The 19,012-nt window shown below is 46.6% G+C and overlaps 1 protein-coding gene across 2 annotated transcripts in view; it reads left to right on the top strand.

The window, feature by feature from the left end:
- LOC135378618 (exocyst complex component 5-like) overlaps positions 1–17,947 on the top strand; it is a 38,801-nt gene extending 20,854 nt beyond the window's left edge. For both annotated transcript variants that reach the window (XR_010418500.1, XM_064611691.1), the window contains exons 2-3: positions 15,885–16,185; positions 17,528–17,947. Coding sequence is in view for 1 of the 2 variants with exons in the window: in XM_064611691.1 (XP_064467761.1) it covers positions 15,885–16,185; positions 17,528–17,850 (624 nt within the window). In the remaining variant the exon portion in view is untranslated. The remainder of the gene's footprint in view (positions 1–15,884; positions 16,186–17,527) is intronic.
- The last annotated feature ends 1,065 nt before the right edge of the window (positions 17,948–19,012 follow it).

Here is a 19,012-nt window from a genome sequence, read left to right as displayed (position 1 = left end):
GTTACGTACGCTATCGACTTTGCGTACGTAAGGGATAGTTTTGATGGTTCTACACACGCCCACAACCGAAACAGAGCTTCGCGCAGTGCGCAGCACCACCAACGCTATCTGTTACGTACGCTATCGCCTTTGCGTACCTAAGGGATACTTTTGATGGTTCTACACACGCCCACAACCGAAACAGAGCTTCGCGCAGTGCGCAGCACCACTAACACTATATGTTACGTACGCTGTCGCCTTTGCGTACGTAAGGGATAGTCTTAATGGCTCTACGCATGCCCATAACCGAAAGAGAGCTTCGCGCAGTGCGCGGAACCACCAACGCTATCTGTTACGTACGCTATCGCCTTTGCGTACATAAGGGATAGTTTTGATTGTTCTACGCACGCACATAACCGAAAGAGAGCTTCGCGCAGTGCGCAGAACCAAAGACGCTATCTGTTACGTACGCTATCACCTTTGCGTACGTAAGGGATAGATTTGATGGGTCTACGCACGCCCATAACCGAAAGAGAGCTTCGCGCAGTGTGCAGAACCAAAAACGCTATCTGTTACGTAGGCTATCGCCTTTGCGTACGTAAGGGATAGTTTTGATGGGTCTACGCACGCCCATAACCGAAAGAGAGTTTCGCGCAGTGCGCAGAACCAATAACGCTATCTGTTACGTACGCTATCGCCTTTGTGTACGTAAGGAAGAGTTTTGATGGTTCTACGCACGCACATAACCGAAACAGATCTTCGCGCAGTGCGCAGCACCACTAACACTATATGTTACGTACGCTGTCGCCTTTGCGTACGTAAGGGATAGTCTTAATGGCTCTACGCATGCCCATAACCGAAAGAGAGCTTCGCGCAGTGCGCAGAACAACCAACGCTATCTGTTACGTACGCTATCGCCTTTGCGTACCTAAGGGATAGTTTTGATGGTTCTACGCACGCCCATAACCGAAACAGAGCTTCGCGCAGTGCGCAGAACCACCAACCTATCTGTTACGTACGCTATCGCCTTTGCGTACATAAGGGAAAGTTTTGATGGTTCTACGCACGCCCATTACCGAAACAGAGCATCGCGCAGTGCGTAGAACCACCAACGCTATCTGTTACGTACGCTATTGCGTTTGCGTACACAAGGGATAGTTTTGATGGTTCTGCGCACGCCCATAACCGAAACAGAGCTTCGCGCAGGGCGCGGAACCACCAACGCTATCTGTTACGTACGCTATCGCCTTTGCGTACCTAAGGGATACTTTTGATGGTTCTACACATGCCCACAACCGAAACAGAGCGTCGCGCAGTGCGCAGCACCACCAACGCTATCTGTTACGTACGCTATCGCCTTTGCGTTCGTAAGGGAGAGTTTTGATGATTCTACGCACGACCATAACCTAAACAGACCTTCGCGCAGTGCGCAGAACCACCAACGCTATCTGTTACGTACGCTATCGCCTTTGCGTACATAAGAGATAGTTTTGATGGTTCTGCGCACGCCCATAACCGAAACAGAGCTTCGCGCAGTGCGCAGAACCACCAACGCTATCTGTTACGTACGCGATCGTCTTTGCGTACGTAAGGGATATTTTTGATGCTTCTACGCACTCCCACAACCGAAACAGAGCTTCGCGCAGTGCGCAGCACCACCAACGCTATTTGTTACGTACGCTGTCGCCTTTGCGTACGTAAGGGAGAGTTTTGATGGTCATACGTACGCCCATAACCGAAACAGAGCTTCGCGCTGTGCGCGGAACCACCAACGCATTTGTTACGTACGCTATCGCCTTTGCGTATGTAAGGGATAGTTCTGATGGTTCTACGCGCGCCCTTAACCGATACAGAGCTGCGCGCCGTGCGCAGCACCACCAACGCTATCTGTTACGTGCGCTATCGCCTATGCGTACGTAAGGGATAGTTTTGATGGTTCTACGCTTGTCCATAACGGAAAGAGAGCTTCGCGCGGGCGCAGAACCACCAACGCTATCTGTTACGTACGCTATCGCCTTTGCGTACGATGTACTAAAACTCGAAAAAAAAAAAAACGCGAAATGGGGAGGTTTCATAGTTGGGGGTCTAATATGAGTGATGATGATGATCGGAGTGGCGATGGCGATACTGATTGCGATGGTGGGAATGTCCCAGGGCGCTGTCGGTGTCACAATGCGTCTTTTAGGTCAGCCAGCATCACAAAACCAACTACATGATGTAAGGCCGCCCTGGAGTGGGCCGTGGTGTCCCAAAAGCCGAAGATGCACGACAAGTTGAAGGGACGGCAACCAAGGGTGGCAAGTGGTGATTGGAGTGTACGCCTCTCGTTGATAAAAGTCCGGCAGCGTATGAGTATGTACTCACATTCTTCTATATTCCTGTTTTACATTCTTCTAAAAAAATGTCGGTAGCGCTTGCAAGGCAGCGCAATCTCTGGTACAATACGCTTGTCACAAGAAGACACTGCAATGAATTCTAATACTGATCGGCAACATATCTGCCTTCTGTGGAACAGTGCTAACGCAAGTTAAAGGTCAGCTCCGGAGGAAACTCGCTGCTACAGATTACAACAAAAACTCGCAGGCACAAAGCTTGATGCGTACTGAATGTACTTCCAAAATAGTTTGGGCGAATACCCTGTATTTACTGCGAAATCTGTTTCTTGGTTTTCCGTCCGATCGTCCGCTTGAACAGCTGACGTCACGCTGAGCTTTCGCTTTGGCTCTTCTTGGCTTGTTTACTGGCTTGCAGTTTCGCAATCGCCAGCAATCACCACTCGTCAGGCTGAAAGCGAAATAGAGAGTCGTGTACGTACGGGCACCTTTCTCCGCGTCTTAATTTGATCATCTTTTTACTCCGGCTAGTCAGTACACACAACCTCATCTAAGTTGTCACTTCGTGAGAGATGCAGCGTGAGTGAATTGTGAGAATGCCGTGCTTCTCGCAGTACGAGCAGGTACGCTACTAAGAAAGATGTTTCGTGCCGTTCCCAGTTGATTTTGTTTGTGATTGAGTGGTACGAAGCCAGTGGTTGAATGTTCTGAACTTATCAAGGCAACTGTCGTGTGTGCTCGAAGCATTTTGCATCAGAATGTTACGAGGTCGTTCACCTGACGGCCGATTTGGACTGTAAAAGTCGTTGAAAAGGGATGCGGCACCTGCCTCGTTCGACGACAACAAGGAGGATAGCACCAAAGGACCCCAGGCAAAAATCTAGAGTGGGACCAGCCCAAAGTGGTTTTTGAGACAGGTCTCATGCTGGTCCCCACTCCCAGGTGGTCCCAGCAGGGAACCACTCTGGGATGGGGACTGCTTGGGATCTGGAACCAGTCAGGAAGTGGGACCACTTGACGGATGGGATTTCAGTGGGACCCGTCTAGGCCCCGATCCCAACCCAGGCAAAAATCTGGAGTGGGACCACTTAGTGACTGGGACCAGCTGAAATTGGAACCAGCTTCACGATGGTCCCACTTGAAGTGGAACCAGTGGAATTGATCGAGTGGTCCCCTCTGCTAAGTAGTCCGGGATCCTGCCACTTAGCAGCTGGGACCACTGAATGCATGAACGAAATTAATGCGTAGAAATGCACATATTACTCAAGTAAATACAGTTTATTTTGCTAAAAGCATACACTGAGCAGAAAGAAAGAATCAATACATATCTACATGCACATACTACGTAGTATAAGTCTGATCACTCACTGTGTCTAGACAAAGCATATGCCTACTGTGCCACGCACTCACGGACCACAGGGAGCTTTCGTTCGTTGGCCACCTCACATCTTGTATTTTCTCAGAGAAGGTGACACATGACACTCCTGTTTTCCATGCAGGTCGCGACATACACCCCCGTCCCACCGTACGTTCGGAATCTTCTTATCCTGTTTCTCTTCAAGTTCCTCCTAAGTTTCTTAAATGAAACATCTAATTAATAGTAATCAAAACATCACGGTCATCACTCATACCTGCAAACATTCGCGACGTGCAGTCCGATTGGCGTTTCACAGTGCGTTCTTGCCCCTACGCCGTTTACGTCTTCTCTGCGTCAAAACTCTTCCAGGAAATGGACAATGTGTTACACAGAAACCACTGTCATCGCATTGTCTTACAAAGCGCACTAAAACACACGCAAATACTGCACAGGAGGGAGGTACACCATCCTTGCGACGGCAACGGAAGACAAAGCCAACTTGCCGCGACGCGGCCAAGTTCCAACCAGTTCCAACTTCCAACCGCCACCTGCCAGTCTCGCCTCTCGCCCTCTCCTCTCTCTCTCGGCTCTCGCTGAGCCGCATTGGTGGCCGTGGCGTCTTCACATTGCATCAGACTCTGCAATTACCTTTTCTTCTTTTTTTTCGTTGTCTTTCTTCTAGTTATTTAGTTAGTCTAGTTAGTTAATTTTTGTTGTTGTTTAGATGTATTTTTTGACATTTCTCTGGTACTTAATACGGTATGATATTCATGCACCTTCAGATGAGAATATGTGCACGAATTGGAGTTACAGGGATACAGTATATTTCATCGCAGACGCGTGCACCTGGATAAACAGCAATAAAAAGAGGTCACGCATGTGCTAAAATAGAACAGAGTAATAGATCAAACAAAACCAGAAGGATATATGGCAAGTGTGGACAAGATGAAATCTCAAAGGGGGAAGCTGGGAAGCTGCCCAACTTGGAGTCTCAAGTGACCATTCTGGGAACAAAATGGTAACTGTGAGGCTCCAGTTGGAACTTCTGGAACCATCTGAGACCAGAGTGGTACCACTGATGTCAGCAAAGTGGAACCAGCCACCCCACTTGGGAATCCAGCTGGGATCATCCACATTCAACTGGAATCATTCCGGGACCATCAAACATCCAACTGGAACCAGTCCAGATTCAACTGGAACCATTCCGAGACCAGTCCAGATTTTCGCCTGGGACCAAAGTTGCGGGTAAGTGTCCGCACCAACTTGCACTACGGCTTGCACACAATGTGAACATGTGAACGACAAATATGGGACTGCTAAGCCCTATAATCCGCGGTTGTATGTAAAACTACGCAGTTTCTCAGAGAAGCTGGTTGAGAAATTACATGAGTTTGGAGAAGTCTGAGCTTGGGCACAGGGAAGACAAAACAGTCACAGCAGCTGAAATCAGCAACAACTTAGGAGTTCCTCTTTTGAGACACTTTGTGTCTGTCTGGACTTCTGTGTGATCACACTCAGCCTTTTCCCAACCATGGAACTACCTCATATCCTGATGGTAGCATATTGTTGTTCCTCTTTAAAACCCAGGCTGTGTCCGTGAGTGCTGTATATTCAAGTTGTAAATTAAAGTTATTACGTGCCAGAAATTCCATTCTGTCCTTCTATGCTGATGAAGTTGACTCCGGCAACCGAGTACCTTGACCAGCAAGGGATGACTGTCAGCATGCTCATCGCATTGGCAGAAATAGGTGAAGTCATGAGAAAGACTCATCTATCTGTGAATCATCGTTTTGACACATAGCACATTGCAAGAGGGCCACATTTGCTTTGTAGCACACCGTCATAACACATATGTATGCTGTCCATTGGTTGACAACATATTTCCTATTAGAAGGGGTACAGCTGGGGGCAAGCTATGCTGTCAACATTGTTGATCACATTTTGTAGCTCTTAAATATGTAGATGCTTTTTTGCACATTTCCTAACAATATTAGCCTTAACAGGTATAATTATAATTTCTGCTTCCCCTTGCTCAGGCCCCAGAAAAGAGGTACATACAGCAGCAATGGTGAAGCAACGTCTGGTGCCACAGTATCGTGAACATGCAGATGTGTGCGCACATGGACAAGCTATGATAATGGAAACCTGGTTCCGGTAAAATGGCTCATGATACTCTGGCATGTCATGGATATTTGGATCATAACGTTGCTTCACATATTCATGAGCATCAAGGTCACCATGCAAGATGTGCACATCAAGACATTAGGAAGCAGCTTTGGCCTCACGAAGGTGATTTACAGTATTTCAAGCTAGCAGCGATTACTAAGCAATTGTCCTGCATTACTCACTTACAGGAACTGGAACAATCGAAGTGTTATAGGGGATAGTTGGTGTACTTCCACTTCTGAAAGGCATCCCGCCATTGTGTGCACTAAAAGTTGCCTTGTCTCAGTGCTGTTACTCGGTCAAGTAGCTAAGTATGTCATGGTACGTAGGTCATGTATCACAACACCGCTTCCACCTTATCTGTGTGCCACATATTGTATCTACATATGAGGAATGTGTGTGAGAAAACTACTGAAACAGATAATTGCATTGCTTCTTTACTGCACAAGCCTGTTCTGTCTGTTTTAGGAATTCTAATAATGCTAATTTTCATGTCAGGGTATGTCCAGGAGCTTTCTGGTGCTCTGCTCGATCTCTGTGGACGATGGCTGTTCATGAGCCCCCGAACAGAAGGAAGAGACTACACAAGGGGGGCTCACCGCAAGAGTTACAGTGAATGAGTCACTACAACGCTAACAACTCTGCAAGGCATTAAATGCAAGTCGACAGCAGAAGGGCTTCAGTGAACGTGTACAAACAGTCTCATACCTAGGATTTTTGCATTTCATTCGCCATTAATAGGTAGCTTCTGTAGAAGCGCAGGGGATGGGAAAACAAACACAAGATTTCGGTGCACACAGTAAATGGTGCTCCATGTTCCTTAGCCATTTTTACTACATGAAGTGCCAGAGAAAAATCAAAGGGGTTGCGACACTTTCATAGATGTGGTTTGTTACATCATTGGTGCATCATGCATTGCGCTCCATAATGCTGATAAATCTTTTTTTTTTCGTGTGTCATACTTTGCGAGATAAAAGTTCTCAAACAGATGCCTGACTAAAGCGCGAATGTCAAAGACCTCAGAGATACAGCCAATTCCACTGATAGCCCTAAGGTCTGTGACGTCAGAGCTGCTTCAGTTTTGCTATTCAAGGTGCCCATTCTCTACGCTCTATTCCCACCTTGGTTTGTAAAACACACATTGGTACGAAGAAGCTTTTATGTTCACGTGGGATGGTAGTGTTGCAACCCCTTTCACTGGTTTGTGGGGAATGACCTCATTCTGCACCTAAGACTTACCACAGAACACCTCAACTGCACCTGTATTCTGTCCATCTTGCACTGGACTTGTTTACCTGTTGCGAGGGATTATGGGGGGGGGGGGGGGGAGCCAGATAGTTTTATGATCACTGTGTTCAATAAAATTATGGTCTATTCAATGTTACGTGTAAAATTACAATATCTGTGGAATGTGTGGAGATGTGCATTGATTCAAGAAGTAACTGCTCCTGAAACCAGCATGCAGATCCAGATGTAATACTGGTGTAGGTGACATATGGAAGCACTCATCTTCATTTCTTTTTTCTTTTTTTTTGTGCTTGATTAATGTGATGACTCATGGCTGCACTGCACTAGTAAACCAGCCGAAATAAGGTGCAAGATATCGCTGATAATTACACTTGCACGGTGTCCTTGTACTGTGCTGTGTATTTTTGTTTTCGTTTATTTTTCCCTTCCTTTCTTTTTCTGTTCAGCTCTCATAAGCCACGTATGCCCTCATGTAAGTATCTTGTTCTTGTATCTGGTGCTTGCTCTCTCGACAGTGTAAAATTTCGGCAAATACTTTCATCGCGAATCTACACTAAGGTTGTCATTCAAGCCCATTTCTTACGTACGTACCTGCGGTGTGTATACGATAACATGGCGTTGCCAAACACAACTCGTTCACCCGGTTATCATGCCAAGAAATGTGATTACTGTTCTTGTAACGTCAAACGCCAGGTATTCGAGAGTGAGAAAGATATGCGCAAGTGATGCAGCAGTGGTGAGCCGTAACTATAAGAGAGTGAAGTCTTCAATTAAGCAATGAATTGACTTACTTTATCAAAGACACCTACAATGCGAATAAAAATATGTTTCGTATGTAGGCGTAGTACAGTTCGGTTGACGATATACGTGACATTCATTGCGTTCTTAGCCAGTTTGCCACTGGCCGGAACGCGAGAGCATAATTGCACGAATCCTAACTGCACAAGTGGTATCAACAGCGTGTTTTGGCATTGGCAGATCATCCAAATAAAAAAACGGTGCGATCAAGAAGCCTACGTCGGTCGAGCAGACGCTCCCTGCCACCATCGCTTGTTTACATTCCCGTATGCTCCGTAGAGAGGAAGGGAAGTCTTGAAGAACACTGATATCACTTAAGTCGGCGATATAGACCACGTGAACAGCTGCCGTCATAAAAATGGCGGTCCCCATGTCTGTTTCGAAATGGTTAATTTACGATTATTTAAAATATGGGGCTGTTTTGTGGAAATGAAGGATGGTTTCAGACACAGTTCGATATGGGCTTCCAGAATATTGTTACAGTTTCAAGAAGTCACGGTATCTCCGGAGCTGACATTTAAAGACAACGAAAATTAACCCCTGCTCATTGATGGCTGGTTTCTGCCTGGACCAACATAATGTCCGAGGTGTCATCGCGAAATAGATTTTATTTTGGGCCTGACTTTTTCGGGTAAATGGTTAAATCCGATTTCGCCCGATTATTCCTTCCCTAATGAGTTTCGGACCAATTCGCATTTTGTCGTAATTTTCTCGCACGAGTTACGATAAGTTCTGTCGTACGCCAATCAGTCAATCTAATCATTCAAGAGCCAATCCGTGCAGGGCTTATGCTGCGACATGCCTAACCTGAAGAAAGCTGGAAGGGTTCGAAAGGAAAGTTAGGTAGCAAGCGAGCTGGTGGTGACGATCCATGACTTGAAAACCCGAGACGAGGTAGGGACGATAACAGACAAACACAAACACGGTCTCAACCTCAGCTGACACGTTTATTGCACAACAACATTTAAATAGACACTAGGTGGGAGAGTGGGGGTAAGCTAACAAGTTCTTCAAAGCGGGAGACAAGGTCAAAGAAGCTTTGCTGAAACAGTTCCCATAACTGAGGATACAAAGGGTTTCTCGAAGGAGCCTTCTATGAAGGTCAGCCTCCCTGGTCAGCACCATTTTTAGATTCCATAAGGGTTCACAGCTGTTACACTCTTGTCAATCTTTAGAAGGGTTCGCTCGTAAATGCTTTCGCATTTAAAAATGCAACCAAATGCCACATGTTGACACCAGAAAAATACAGCGACACAGTGCCAATAAGTGGTCTAAAAGGCTCAGGCTGGAAGCCAATCTTTCTACAAGTCTTTTATTCAATGGAAAGCATTGTGTTCCTTTGAACGATAATCTGCACGAATGGTAATTTTCAAGCCGAATGGCTTATGCAGCCAATAGCCGAGCCGAACACGTGTGCAGTAAAAGCCAGCTAACCTTGGCTAACCTCTCTCCAACAAATTCTCATAACGAAACACATACTGAGGCACAGGACATGTGCCTGATATGTGCGAGTATACGGATCGTCGTATGTATCAGCGCTGACATAAGAGAGTTTTAGCAAACCGTTACGCGGCGAACGGAAGGAACGCTATTCTCCATGTGAGCAAGAGCGCATGCGCGGGAACGGAAGCGCGGCTCCCGCGTTTTATGTCCCTGCTGGAAATAGTCGAATTCAAAATAGCCCAGAAATCTTATTCGGTTTAAGTGGATACCACATTCACAATTCTCATTGAAAGGAGCCAAAATTTCCTATTCCGAATCGACAATTTTGGACAAATACCATATTGAGAACTACTGGAATTTAGTGGGTTTCAAAGGGAAATCATTGTAAATGTCAACGGGGATGAATTGGAACCACGCTTAATCACACCCATTGGAGGCCAGACTAGTTTACCATTGGCCAATGTGCTGTAGCCCAGATTTTCCCATTAAAGTCACATGGAAATTCACCTTGACGATGCACCTTTTGAATGTGTAATAACATTCAATTCTGCTGCATCGAATGAGCATAACGCATGTTTTTGCTGTAGAAAGGAGTTACACTAGATGCCGTTTCTGCGTGCACATTTATTTCTTCATACATCACAATACAGTAGATATTAAAATAATACAAGTGGGACATATAAAAGTGAAAGTTATTTCAAATGTTTTGTAAGCGTGAGTATTCACCAATCAGTTGAAAATCGCTAGAAGGACATAGTGAAAAACAAGAGTAAAAACTTGATTCAGCACTTACATGTTTTGAAAGCATACTGTCCATCATCAACACACACAAAATAAATCCACAATCAGTAACTTCATAGTGATGTGGCCCAAACGTCCGTACAGCGTCGACGAACAAAACGGAAGGTCTTGAAGCACTCAACCATCATGGTCTTCTGTGCTTCGTAGGTGATTCGCGATGCCCCGTCCAGCTCGCGTTTCATGCGTGAAAATTAACCCCATCCAACTTCGGTAAGATTCCGTTCTGGCCACCTGCTGACAAACGCCTACGCCCCTATGCCAGCTGCGTCGCACCAGCCTAACCTTCAAGGAACACAATTTTTAAAAGATTTTGTTTGAAGAAAACAAAAGCAAAGTTTGAAATAACGTCAGGCTCCAACAGCTCCCCATAGAGCCCATAGTTTGAGATAATTCACACAACACTGGGCACACGACCAATGAGAGTACAACGTTATTCATAGCTATAGTCGGCCAAACAGGGGCCTTAACTTTGGCTGACCTTTCTGCCGGTTCCAGCTACCATCGACTTCTACCGGATTTCACGCCTACCGCCGTTACCCAGTATTCAAAATAACCGAAGCTTCTTTTGGCTAAAAGAAATATTTATTTGACACAAAGCACTGATTCAAAGATGTGATACATGGTTGCACAGTGAATACAAAGTCCACTGCGTTGTTGACACACTGTAACCAAGTTCGAACTTGAAGCAAAACGAACACACAGTTCATTTCTTAATACCAAGGCAGTTTTATGAGTGCGTACCATTTTATGATGAGCATCTTCTTTCGCTGCTTGCAGCGCGGAAGACGCTTGGGTGGCACGTAATCCTGTCTTGTAATCTGTAATCTAATGTCTTGTAATCTTGTCAGCCCTCAAAATCGGGAGACTCTTTTCGGCTGTAGTTCGTGTCACACAGGCTCCGCCTCATGGCGTGCGTCATATGTCACGTGAGGAGGGAAAGAGAAAGCAAGGGATGGGGCGGGAAGACCAAAGACGGGGATGTCAGATTGGTATGTGCCCGGCGGCAGAACTGTTTGCAAGTAGGGCAAATCATGCGATTTTTTGGGGAGTTCTAACTTCCAAAAAGGTATTAAGAGCGGTTATATGTACGCAGCCTGCCAGACTGAGAACAGGATAAACATTCCGTTAAATGTTCCGTTGAAACAGTCAGCACTTCCAACACGTCATGAAATTTTTACGTATTTACGTATTAATCACGTATTTACGCCGTTACCTGTGTACCGCTGTCCGACGCGTGGTACCCATTACGGTTTCTCGAATTCAGCATACGTATTCGCCGCACGGCGATTTTCACATTTATTTTACTTCACAAAATAGTATAAATTATCATAGCTATGTGGAACTTTTGTACGTGTTTCCTGTCATATCAACTTCTGTGAAGTAGGGTAGGGTACTTTGGCTACCAGGGTTAAACATTCCATGTCATAATAACTTCTCTATCATTTATTGTTGCGTTGTACCTGCTTCCGAATTTCGAGGCTATTATATTAAATGAAATACATTCATCATATGTATGTTCCTCTCAGCCTATTCTTTTGCTATTTTATTTTATTTTATGTTTCCAGAGATTTGAGCACACATTTGAATCGTACATCACAGGCACAACTGCTTGCTCACACCTGTCGCACTTAGTCTAAATTGTATTATGCTGCAGTTGCCCGGGTGTTAAGGTGACGTGACAGAAGGCGAAAGTTCAGGGAGGTCAGAACAGTCCTCTTGCGATTTTTAGCTTTTTGTAGCGATTTGTAGCAAAATTTTCCGAAGTTCAGAGCAGCAGACACTTGTGTTGCTGTTCGGCAAACACTAAACCCATCTTGCGTTTCCTCTCCATTTTTTTTCTGTGGTATAATAAATATATCTCCCCCCTCCCATCTTGCCTGCGAAGAAAGGACTAGAGAACGAGTTACTCTTTTACTTGCAATCTGGAATGATCTGCTTGGTTTAACAAACGAACAAAAGTTTTCCTTGTCGTATGAATTATTTTGAGTGTAGATACCCAGCGCTGTCGCCGATCGGCTTCTCTATTTTGGCCGGGGAAGTGCCAGTGCAGTGTATTACGGCTCTGACCCGGGCGAAGCGGTGAAACTTCAGACACTTCCCAGTTTCGCTCGAGAGGAAGAACCACCTGAATGCACTCAGTGTAATGAACCTGTATCGGTTTTACACAAACTCATCTCATGTCCATCCAGCAAGGCTATACAGTACTACGCGTAAAACACATTTACCTTATAAAAGTACGAGCACATGTGCACATTCCTCATCTCTCCGCAGCTAGAAGAACCCCCAGCGACCAGCGCGCGGGCAGAAGCGACCTTCTCAAGTGAGATATGACGTTCGCCGATAGGCAAAGCCCGTGTGACTCGAACTACAGCCGAAAAGAGTCTCCCCTCAAAATCCGACGGCGCGGAAGCGTGTTCTTCACTGTCCAACCGCTCCAACTCACGAGGCATTCCAGTTCCGGAGTTGATAGACTGTTCGTGGGATAATAGTCGTGCCCAGGAACAGTAGAACACGCGTAGAATCACATCGACGCATGCATAAACCAGCGAACACATTTCCACAAACTGTTCTGCCGATTGACATCACCGGAACACGGAACACAAGAGGACGCCGTGCCGGCCGATTTTATGATGAGCATCTTCTTTCGCTGCTTGCAGCGAGCGGAAGGTGTGGCACGTAATCGCAATCCTATCTTTGTTGTCAGCCCTCGAAATACGACGGCGCACGAACGCGTTCTTCACTGTCCAACCGCTTCAACTCACGAAGCATTCCAGTTCCGTAGTTGATAGACTGTGCGTGGGATAATAGCAGTGTCCAGAAACAGCACAACACGCGTAGAATCACAAACTGTTCTGCCCATTGACACCACCGAAACACGGAACACAAGAGGACGGACGCCGTGCTGGCCGATGCGTGCCATTTCGAAACTATATGCTAAAACTGCTGAAACGGCCGCCGGGACACCGCACGCACATGCCCGCGTACAAAATGCGATTTCAAAACATTGTTGACCAATCGGAGCGCGCACACAGTCTGGGCCAATGAGCTTTCAACGTTGTAGATTGGCTCAGTGATACATATTCTACAGCCGCATCCTCGGTTACCTGAGGAGGACTGATAACGTAGCGAACTATTTTCAATGCGGATAAGCTACTATGCTGTGCGGCACGGAAACGTGTTACAACGCGCCCGCTTCGGACTCCGCGAGCGGCGACATCGGCGAACGGCCTGTTCAGTTGATTTGTTCGGAATAAATTTTCATTTACTTCATTAATTAATTTATACTATGTCCGATTGTCGCTCAGTTTTCGCTTGCAATATATGTTGATACGGTGCGTATTCTGGAGTTCCATTTGTTTGAATCGGACGCGTTCCTCGAATTAGTTCATGTTCTACACGGACGAACGGCGTTCGTCCTAATTATATTATTGCTTAATTTGAGAGTGATGATGTACCATTGGTCACCATTACGCTCGTTACTTCAGCAACTGGCTTCTCACTTATTGTATTGGCGGCCATGCAACATGTTGGATCCCACTAAATCAATTGGAAAGCAGTTTCTCATTGGTACACATTAGACCAATTCCTCATTCCTTCTAATGGTGCAGACTGAATTGCACAACATGTTGGATCTCATGAAATCATTTGGAAGTCAGAGTTTCTCACAGACGACTATTAAACCATTTCGTTCAATTGGTTCCATGCTTCGTGATGTGGTCTTCGCCACACAACATGGCAGAGCCCGGTTTCGCGAAGCAGCTTCCCTGCTTAACTTCGACTTCAGTCAATGAGAAATAGTCGGCTTTTACACGTTGAACGAATTCGCAGTCTGATTGCTCATCGAGCCTAATTAAAATTGCGGAGAGAAGTCAACAAGATCATGCCCACTATTTCCAGCCGGGGTTGGAACGATCGGCTCATCCTTTTGTGTTCCGTCCTCTACGTTGTTCTCACCGCACAAAACAAAACGGCTGCTTGCAACACCTCGTCGACTGTGCCTCAAATCAAGACTACAAGACTTGCGCTTCAGTATGAGGGACTACACCTTTTTGTTAAGAGAAGCCGTACACCTTGTACCATTCGGAAACACGGACTTATGGTCTCTGGAGGCTGCCAACCAAGTCCGAGTGAGCAGTAGCATCCGTCATCACGACGGGTGATAGGCGAGAGCGATGAACTGACCGGTATAGGGGTTGTCCGTTGTCCTTTCGTTCGTTGAAGAAAGAACAAATTTGTTTGAAAGGGCAAAAAAAAAAAGAAAAGAAAAAGACACAGAGCACGAAAATGCAGTTATACGAGGGGTGTTCAAGTCAAACCGGGACTTTCTGTCTCCTGGGTGTACAAATGACTCGCGCTACGTCTTTTTGGTCATTTTCACACGCGACAGGCCTCCGCGTTCACCACGTGGCGGTCCAAAGTTTGTGCAAAACAGGAGACACGTGCTGGACAAGATGGCCGACAACGAGGTGAGCGCGCACATCGAACAGCGAATTGCCATTAAGTTTCTCGTGAATGAAGGCGTAAAGTCATCTGAAATTCACAGAAGACTTCAGGCTCAGTATGGCCACGATACACATAGCCGCAACAAAGCGTTTGAGTGGTGCAGACGGTTCCGAGACGGCCGTACATCAGTGCAGGACGAACCCGGCCGAGGCGGCTCAGAGCCCAGTGTCAGAGTTCCTGAGAATATCCAACTTGTGGAGCGCCTGATCCTCAAGAACCGACGGATAACATGTCTCGATATCAACAGTGCATATAGTGCGATCAATAGTGCATATTACTGCCAGATTCTCAGGGGTGTGCATAAGGCGCTGAAGCAAAATCGGCCGGGCCTCATCACCAAAGGAGTACGCCTCCTACAGGACAATGCACGCCCGCATATCGCGCATCTCACGACACGCACCTTACAGGAACTTGGCTGGGAGTTGCTGCCACATCCCCCTTACAGTCCAGACCTCGCCCCCAGCGATTTCCATCTCTTCGGTCCACTGAAGGCGTTCCTTGTGGGCCCAGCTGTGACGACGAGGTCCAGAATGCGGTTCGACCAACCGCTGCTACGCGCCGGTAAGGATTTCCACGCTGCTGGCATCCAAGACCTCGTGAAACGCTGGGACAAGTGCATTAGTGCAGCTGCAGATTATGTGGAAAAATAAAACTAATTTCTCGCCTGTGAGTTCATTTTACTTTTGCGAAAAATGAAAAGTCACGGTTTGACTTGAACGCCGCTCGTATCAGGTATTTCATTCATAGACGGATGCCTGGACAACTTGTGAATGGTAGTTCATGTTACCGTCGTTGGATGGCAACACAGTACTCACCGTACCACTTGTAGCTTTGCCTGAGGATCTCTTGTTATCCGTTTGACGGTAGCGAAGTGCGGCTCCTCGTTAGCATTCCGTACGTTACGGAATGGTCTACGAAAACTCTCTATAGTTTTATACCGGTATAAGTTATAGCGGTTATATACCGGTATAAGTATATATAGTTTTCTACCGAATATAATCGGTTTGGGAGAGACGCCGCTTGGAACCGAATACACAATTACTCGTGTTGGTGAAACTTTGCACAGCCCTGGAATACATGTTACGTGTTCTTGATGTTCTTTGAAAGCAATGTATTTGCACACGGGCTACGTATGGGTATAGTATGGGTCCCCAGCTTGTTCTTCCTCTTCCTTACAAGCAGAAAACGACGACAAAACAGAAACGTACAGCCCGTGCCCTCGAGTCCGCGTGTCAGTAACCGGCATTCATTTGCAGCAGCGACAGAGAAGGAGCTCACTGTGCTTCGAACACTTGCCAATCGCAGTTATGCAGCCCCAAATGGGTACAGCTCCAATGGGTTATGGGCAGCCATACGGTACAGCACTTCCAAGCTCCTTTGCTTCACCAATGGCGTTCCCTCCACCACCAGAGGAGGAAGAAGAGGAAGAAAGCGACAGTATCGGCAAACCCAAGGTCGAAGGGATGTCACCAGCAGCCCAACGCACCGTCCGTCTGGTCGTCGTGCTGACTGTCACGGCTGTCCTCATCGGAGCCATGTCCATCGGTCTGGTGATGGGTAAGAGTGCATCATAGCAAACGTCTCTTACCTTCAGCACATCGGGAACGCTATCTTTGGCGTGTAATTCCGTACCAGGACCCGTTTAAAAATTAAATATTTCGTACAAATGAAAGATGATCACATACTGAATTGAAAATTATAACAATTGTAAAATTGTGACTTCCGAAGCACTTCTGTTGCAGCAGAGAATCCGCTTTGCTAAGTTTAATGGACGTGACGGCTCTCAGCTTGTGAATGGCAGAAACGCGTTTGAATTAGGTTAGGTTCTTGTATGTCCCTGGATTGGTCTCTATTTTTCTACGTCGAAAACCATCAGCCTTGTCTTCGGAACTATATCGCAACCGTGTCCAATTTGAAACAAATCGGGCACGCTCTAAACGACGGTTGGTATTGATCGTGCTCTGTTTATAGGGGATACATTAAAATGCGAAGTCAAAATATTTAGAACCTTCGGCGAACCATCTGCGAACCTGCAATCCCGCCTTCGACAGTCTCTCTGCATTTTCTAGGGTAGAAGGTGAGCAACACCTTTCTCAGCAACTATCGATTCATTCAAATGGGATGTCGCCGCGGTGGCTTCGCATGGATCACCTTTGAGCTTTCTAGTCGCGGCTCCGCACGGGTTTAGTGCCTGTTCTCTCTCTATGGATGGGGAGTGTCAAAATAACAGGAGTTTAGCTTGCATCACGTTATGGACATAGCGGTCGCTAGTGTTTCGATTCCGTCGTCAGCTCACCCATGTTAAGTTTGACGTACGGGCCCTCGCGTTGCGGATGTCATAGCAGATATAGTTGAGCAACCCGCTGCCTAGCTGTGTGGAGTCCGTGCGGAGAAAGTGCTAGCTAAGGAATTGATGGCGCTAGGAAAGCGCCACGATAACGCGCGCGATTGACTCGTTTGATCCAGAATCTGGCAAAGCAACCAGGAAATACTCACTCAAATTCGCCACAGGATTGCATTGAATATCGAGCGCAGTCTGGAAACGTTTCGTACGGCTACGCATTGTGGCTGTGCATGACAGGCAGCAAAGGTCATTGATGCATTTCGTGCTTCTGTCACTAATAGCGTGTGATTAATCATACGAAGTTCCTGAAATGCTGTGCGATTATTTTATTACTTCCAGCCGCCATAGCAAAGCGCATAATAAAAACAACCGTGCAAATAGAGTTGGTTGAACACAAAAACGTCCTCGGGGGAAGTCGTGGCTGTTTCGCATCAACGTTCCTGGAATTTATGGCCAGAGAAAGTGTTGCAGGCAAGGGTGGATTTAAAGGTGTACAGCCGGAGTCCGTTCCATATGTCATGATAATCAATCAATGATCATATAATCAATTTTCAGGGTACAGCTCCCTTAGGGAGACCGACAATGACGAGGTCACCGACGAGGCACCGGAGGCCCATCCTACAGACAAGAAGTGCGACTGCAAAGAGCCACCTATATGTCCGAATACTACATTAAACGATACAGTTCCGAAGAGGCCGGACTCTCATCCTTCAGTTCTGACGACGACCACCACGACGACTACTACCACGACCACGACGACTACCACGACGACTACAACGACGACTACAACGACCACGACGACGACCACGACGACTACAACGACGACGACCACGACCACGACGACGACGACGACGAAGAAATCTGACAATAATGGCTGAGTGCTGGGTACAGGACCCGACAAACCCGCCCTTTGAAACGGCGGTACTGTCCTGTGACAATGAAGTTGTAGAACTAAATAAAAAGCATGAATTTTTATGTATGGGAGCACTTATTCGCAAAATCTCGTGAATTCTGAAGTCCGCACTACTGTGTTCCCATACATCCGCCCGTCAGCGTCTGTGTGACGGACACACTTTTGCAACGCCAACTACTACGTGAGCTACGTGTAGTAAAAAGATCCAGCACGGTTACCGGGGATTTCTTGTGTCGCTTTCGAAGGGACTTGTGTCGATTCGCACACGGAAGCGTGGAAAGACAATAGACCTCTCCCTCTTTGTAAACAAATGACGTCATAGTATTCCACAGCGCCACCAATCTGATAGAGCTGATCTACGCTCGAAGCTAAAGGCGAACAAGTTCGCGCCCGAAAGGCACAGTTTTGGAGGGAATACGATGGTGCCTGAAGGGGACGCTGCCTTCGGTCCTCCTTTTCTTTCAGTGTGAGGCAGCAAACAAGTGTCCATTCATGGAATGCAGCGTTCCCCTTCCGATTCGTTTTGGTTTCAGTCTGTCTACCAACGGCATAATGACGTTTATCGGGTACAGGTGCATACTGCGGACCAGGCTTAGCCGGTTCTGAGACGCTCCACTGTTATGTCTCGATTTTCAATCGGCAGTAGGCTACGGAATACTCGAGGATTACAATGGGCCTAAAAGAAGCAGGAATCTACGCAAACGGAGCCCTCGAGCATTCCGTGTATCTGAATAGGTTGACCTCTTTCATAATTCAACATTCCGCATGTGAAACCATGGTCGTGCCAAGTTCCTTGCTTCTACTGGCGCACCTGTGGCCTCCCAGTACCGCAGCGATTTCACCAATTATCCTGTCAGCACCTGTAATGTTAACCCCGTGAGCCACCATGGCGCAACCGCCGCAACATTCGCTCTACCTGGAGGCATTATACTGGAAAATTCGCAACGATCTATACGCAAATGGAAGGGGGTTTGTTCGGTACGCGCATTTTTGTTGCTCTGATCGAGCACCCACTAGGACAATTTTCAGTTCATTTTATATAGTATTCACCAATACTCATATTCAAATTTGTTCTACATTAGTCATTCAGACGTTGCTTCTCCTTTGTCTCGGTTACTGAAAGTGTA

The sequence above is a fragment of the Ornithodoros turicata genome, chromosome 1 (genome assembly GCF_037126465.1).
Source record: "Ornithodoros turicata isolate Travis chromosome 1, ASM3712646v1, whole genome shotgun sequence".
Lineage (NCBI taxonomy): Eukaryota > Metazoa > Arthropoda > Arachnida > Ixodida > Argasidae > Ornithodoros > Ornithodoros turicata.
The sequence above is the reverse complement of the archived record's forward strand: the minus strand, read 5'-3'. Positions and strand labels throughout refer to the sequence as shown.